We start from the raw sequence: 4,152 nt of genomic DNA, 5'->3' as shown, positions 1-4,152 counted from the left end.
ACACCGGCGGCCCATCTCATCATTCATTGCCCAGGATAAAAATCGGGGACAATGATTCTTCCTTTATTTTGCTAACCAAGGAATCTCTTTTCCTTGTTTTCTTAAGGGCACCTTAATACATACGTTCTCTCGTCAGAGTTAAGTCAGTTGACCAAAACACACTGTGCCTCCGTCCTTCCGGTTAGAGTTAAATCAGTTGATCAGAACACCTAGCCTTCCTTCCAATCGAATTCGACCCCTTCTAGTATATATTAGAATAGTTGCGAATAATAAAAAAAATACAAAAAATAGAAAAGGGAAAATCGGCAATACTAATATTTGCACCCACACCAAAAAAAGAAATTGTGTATTGAGAGGTAGTTATATAGAGTAAGAGATGAAAATATAAGACAAAAAGCAAAGCACATAAAGGGTTGTAGTCTCCCAAGTTCCGAGCGATAGGTGATCAAGTAACAAGTGATACTTCATGTACATCGGTCCGAAACCCACACCATACTATCGGCCATACCAACCTCGGGGCGGCTGAACATCCCCGTCGTTCATCAACTTATCTAGCACCACATTGAGGTCAACTGACTGGCCACTGTCTGTCAGCTTCCGAACTGCAGCCCTAACTTGGTCTCTGGAGAAACCCATAGTTGCCACTTGGTCAATCACATCGTCAATGGCTACCCTGCTTCCACTACCGGATGAAGGTGAACTGCCACCCGCCCCAGATGGCGTAGGGTTGGCATGTGGTAGCACCCGAGCAGTTGGGAGCTGTGGGTAACCACTGCCTCCACTTTGAGCTGTAGCAGAAGAAGAGTGATGTTGTGGTTTCATTGAGGAGCTACCGCCATATTGAGAAGGTGGTCCACCGTATTGGTATGACTCACCAAGCCCAGATGGAGGGTTATACCCAGAAGGATACCCTGCACTGGGTCTGCTAGAAGGTGGCTCATATGCATTTGAAGCTGGACTGTAATACTGTTGGGAAGGAGGGTGACCGCTGGGTGTATGAGAAGGTGGCTGGCGAAGAATTGGTGGGTAGTTCTGGGAAGGGATATAAGGCGACTCTTCAGTGTGGTGGCCTAATGTAGGCTGGATTTGAGAGGGATTAACAGGTGCAAGCGAAGGGTGCTGTTGAGGCAGCTGGGGTGGCGGCTGGGAATACTGTGGTTGAGTGGTAGGTTGAAATTGTTGATGCGGTGGCACTGGAGGAAGGGGAGCAGGCTGCTGACCTGGAGGTAATTGGTATTGATGATTTGGGGCTTCTTGAGTTTGACCAGGCGCTGGGAAATAAGGGTCTCTCTGAGGGACGGGAGGGATCTGGTTCTGAGAAAACTGATTTGGAAGTTGAACTGCATGTGGTACATTTTGGGGGATAGGTTGGGGAGGAGCATTTGGATGAGAAACACCAGGAAGTGAGGGAGGAAGGTTCATGGGGGGATGAATTTGTTGCTGAGAATGTTGAGGAGCAGAGGCGGCTGTCTGCTCAGTATGTCGTTGTCCAGCATTCTGAGGTTCCAGTTGAGGGTCTATCTTTGTATTTGATACTTGTATCCTTGCAAGATTCAATTCTACCATTTCTTGCGCATCCTTCAAATCCTTAACATCTGTTTGCACCTGTGTGTGATGTTGGAAAAACCAAAGAAAGAAGAATGCTCAATATAGCAGTACATGCTCACTGGTAAACTTGTTAGGTTAAAATGTTTGCAAAAACCAATCAATTTAAATGCCTAGAAGATCGAAAGTTTTTAAGAATTTCAGGTTTAGTAAAGCATGGGGGATGCGCAACTTTGCTTCTACCCTCTCTATTTAGTTCTGAGATTATAAGTGACATGCACTGGCACACAGACAGGGTAAAAACTAATAGTGGTCCTGCATATGCATCAATCATTCTGCCAACGCTAATTGAAAGAATTCCAGATGAACAGAAGATATTTGACTAAACACCAAATGCAACCATATGTTAAGTTCGCACCAAAAAGAAGGGTAAAGAGGCAACATACATCTCTAAGAATACCCTTCAAATCATTGACAGAATCCTCAACATTGCGGCTTCTGCTCTCTAGTTGTGTTAGTCGTGCACTAACACCTTCCAGCACATGTAGCAAATTATCAGCATGCTTCTTCATGGTCTGGTCAATCTCTGACAGAATTACGGCATTGCGGTCCTTCTCTAATACAAGTTTTGCAGGTTCAAGGGAATCCATTGATCCATAATTCTGTAGAAAACAAGGAAAGAGTAGCACCATGTAAATGCAAATAAACCACATGGTAAAGCCCACATACAGTTATCGATCATATATCCCTTTCGGACTGTCCTAAATAATAACATAAACGGAAACAAGATGAACCAAAAAGCTTCAAGATCAATCAAAAAGCTACCATGCTAGGACATATTCTGCCCTCGGGAAAATTCGGTACAATCCTCCATTAACAACAAACACAAAATTTCAATATGCTAACATCAAACACAACCATACAGAATCTCACTTCCGAAAGAAATCAAACATAACTAACTGAAAAGCCTCCGTCGCCTAACATTTTGTAGCTTTTAAGTAAGTAATAACCTCTTGGTCCTTGCTAGTTTGGCTGGTAAAAACAGCCAGGAACTGACAAAATTCCCAATCTTAAATACTAATGAACGTATTGACTGCCTACTTACGCTGCCGGTCCCAAGCCCGGATAAAGGAGGACCGGGAGTGCGTCAGGTATTCGACAACCGGCACTCCGTTCTTACGTCGAATCCCTATGATGTATTGACTGCCTACTTATGAAATTGTTCTTGCTCAACTGACTGATCACTCAATTTCCCAAGCAAACTAATGTAGGTTTACAGAAACTGCAGATTCAATTAGGTCAATAATTCTTACTTAAACATTGATTAGTGACGATATAATCTACCGAGCAGCCAACTTTAAAAGTTAGATTCAAGTCCAACTAAAAATCGAAGGAGCAGAAGAGGCTCTTGGATTCCGATTCACTTCCGATCACCACGACGAGTTTACAAGCAAATGCAAACATGAAATTATGCAGTTAATGGAAGAAATTATTACTCTAATTGGAGATGCAGTGTTCGACTTGGACTCGCTGGAGTTCCACGCCCTGGTCGGTCCTCCTCCTCCAAGATTGGGCGCGGCATCGAAACTCGGCGACAGAGAAGAAGCAACGACGACGGGGCGAATCGGCTGGAAATCGTAGCTGGGAAGCATCTCCTGATTCTCCTTGTTGTAAATCCCACTTCCACGGCCGCCCCCGCCGACCTGATACTCTTCTTCTCCTCCGCCTTGGCGGTGGCTGTTGCTGGTGTTGCTGTCAATCTTCATCAGGTTGATGAAGTCGTCGTTCTGGTGGTGCTGCTGCTGCGCTGATCCCTGCGACAGATCCATTACTGCTTGTCCATAAACGACGTCGTGCTCATTGAGGAAATCAAACCGCGGGCTGAGATTTTGGATGCTCCTTTTCGGCTTTTGGGAAATTGATATTATATTGAAGTTCGACGAAGTTATGATTTAACTTGCTTCTTAAGAGTCCAGAGGATATTTGTCGGATTCTCATGAGGATTTTGACATTCCTTAATCACATCGATTCATTGTATTTATTTATTATTTTTCTTTTAATTTATTTATTATTTTGTTTCTTGGTTTCTCTTGAGCCTTTGGGATTTTTATTGGGCCAGAAAGCCCTTTTGGTGTTCGTACGAGACTTGCATGCATGTGCTGGGCCAAAAACTTAAAATCAAAAGACGTGTCTTACGATCCTATATCAGGTTGTTCAGTCTGAACTGAACTATTTCAATCACGTTTGACTAATGTTTTGACCGTTGTTTTTTTTATTTTTTTTTGTGTGAAAGAAAGTATGATATTTATTGATAAGAGGGGAATACGTACAAAATATAGATAGTGTGCTAATATGGGGCTCGATGTTGTGGCCGTTGTTTGAGAAACTATATAAATGTTTAGAGTTGATTTATTAAGTTGGGCATCAGTCTGAAATATCCGCCTCCTTTTGCTTCTTCTAAGATTGGATTTGAGAAACTAACTAGGCATGTTGAAAGAACAAATGAAGTTGTTTTGTTTGGATTTGGATCCCATCCGGGAGAAAAACTTATATGAGACTTGGCTTGTCACTGGATTTTGTTGAATGACACTACAATCCACTCAAAAC

General features: G+C 42.9%; 1 protein-coding gene across 1 annotated transcript; it reads right to left on the bottom strand.

Moving 5' to 3' along the window:
• Positions 1 to 225: 225 nt before the first annotated feature.
• On the bottom strand, positions 226 to 3,536 carry LOC137707876 (uncharacterized). The gene is made up of 3 exons (XM_068446809.1): positions 3,042 to 3,536; positions 1,992 to 2,207; positions 226 to 1,605 (listed from the first exon to the last, which is right to left on the bottom strand). The coding sequence occupies exons 1-3, from the start codon at positions 3,372 to 3,374 to the stop codon at positions 496 to 498; spliced, it is 1,659 nt and encodes a 552-aa protein (XP_068302910.1). The 5' UTR covers positions 3,375 to 3,536; the 3' UTR covers positions 226 to 495.
• Positions 3,537 to 4,152: the final 616 nt, after the last annotated feature.

The sequence above is a fragment of the Pyrus communis genome, chromosome 11 (genome assembly GCF_963583255.1).
Source record: "Pyrus communis chromosome 11, drPyrComm1.1, whole genome shotgun sequence".
In the NCBI taxonomy this organism is placed as follows: domain Eukaryota; kingdom Viridiplantae; phylum Streptophyta; class Magnoliopsida; order Rosales; family Rosaceae; genus Pyrus; species Pyrus communis.
The sequence above is the reverse complement of the archived record's forward strand: the minus strand, read 5'-3'. Positions and strand labels throughout refer to the sequence as shown.

Excerpts from the sequence above, each read along its gene's own strand:
- LOC137707876 (XM_068446809.1), bottom strand. The coding sequence starts at position 3,374 with ATGGATCTGTCGCAGGGATCAGCGCAGCAGCAGCACCACCAGAACGAC. Across the intron at positions 2,208-3,041 it reads ACACTGCATCTCCAATTAGA|AATTATGGATCAATGGATTC; the intron begins GTAATAATTTCT and ends TGTTTTCTACAG. Across the intron at positions 1,606-1,991 it reads TGAAGGGTATTCTTAGAGAT|GTGCAAACAGATGTTAAGGA; the intron begins GTATGTTGCCTC and ends CATCACACACAG.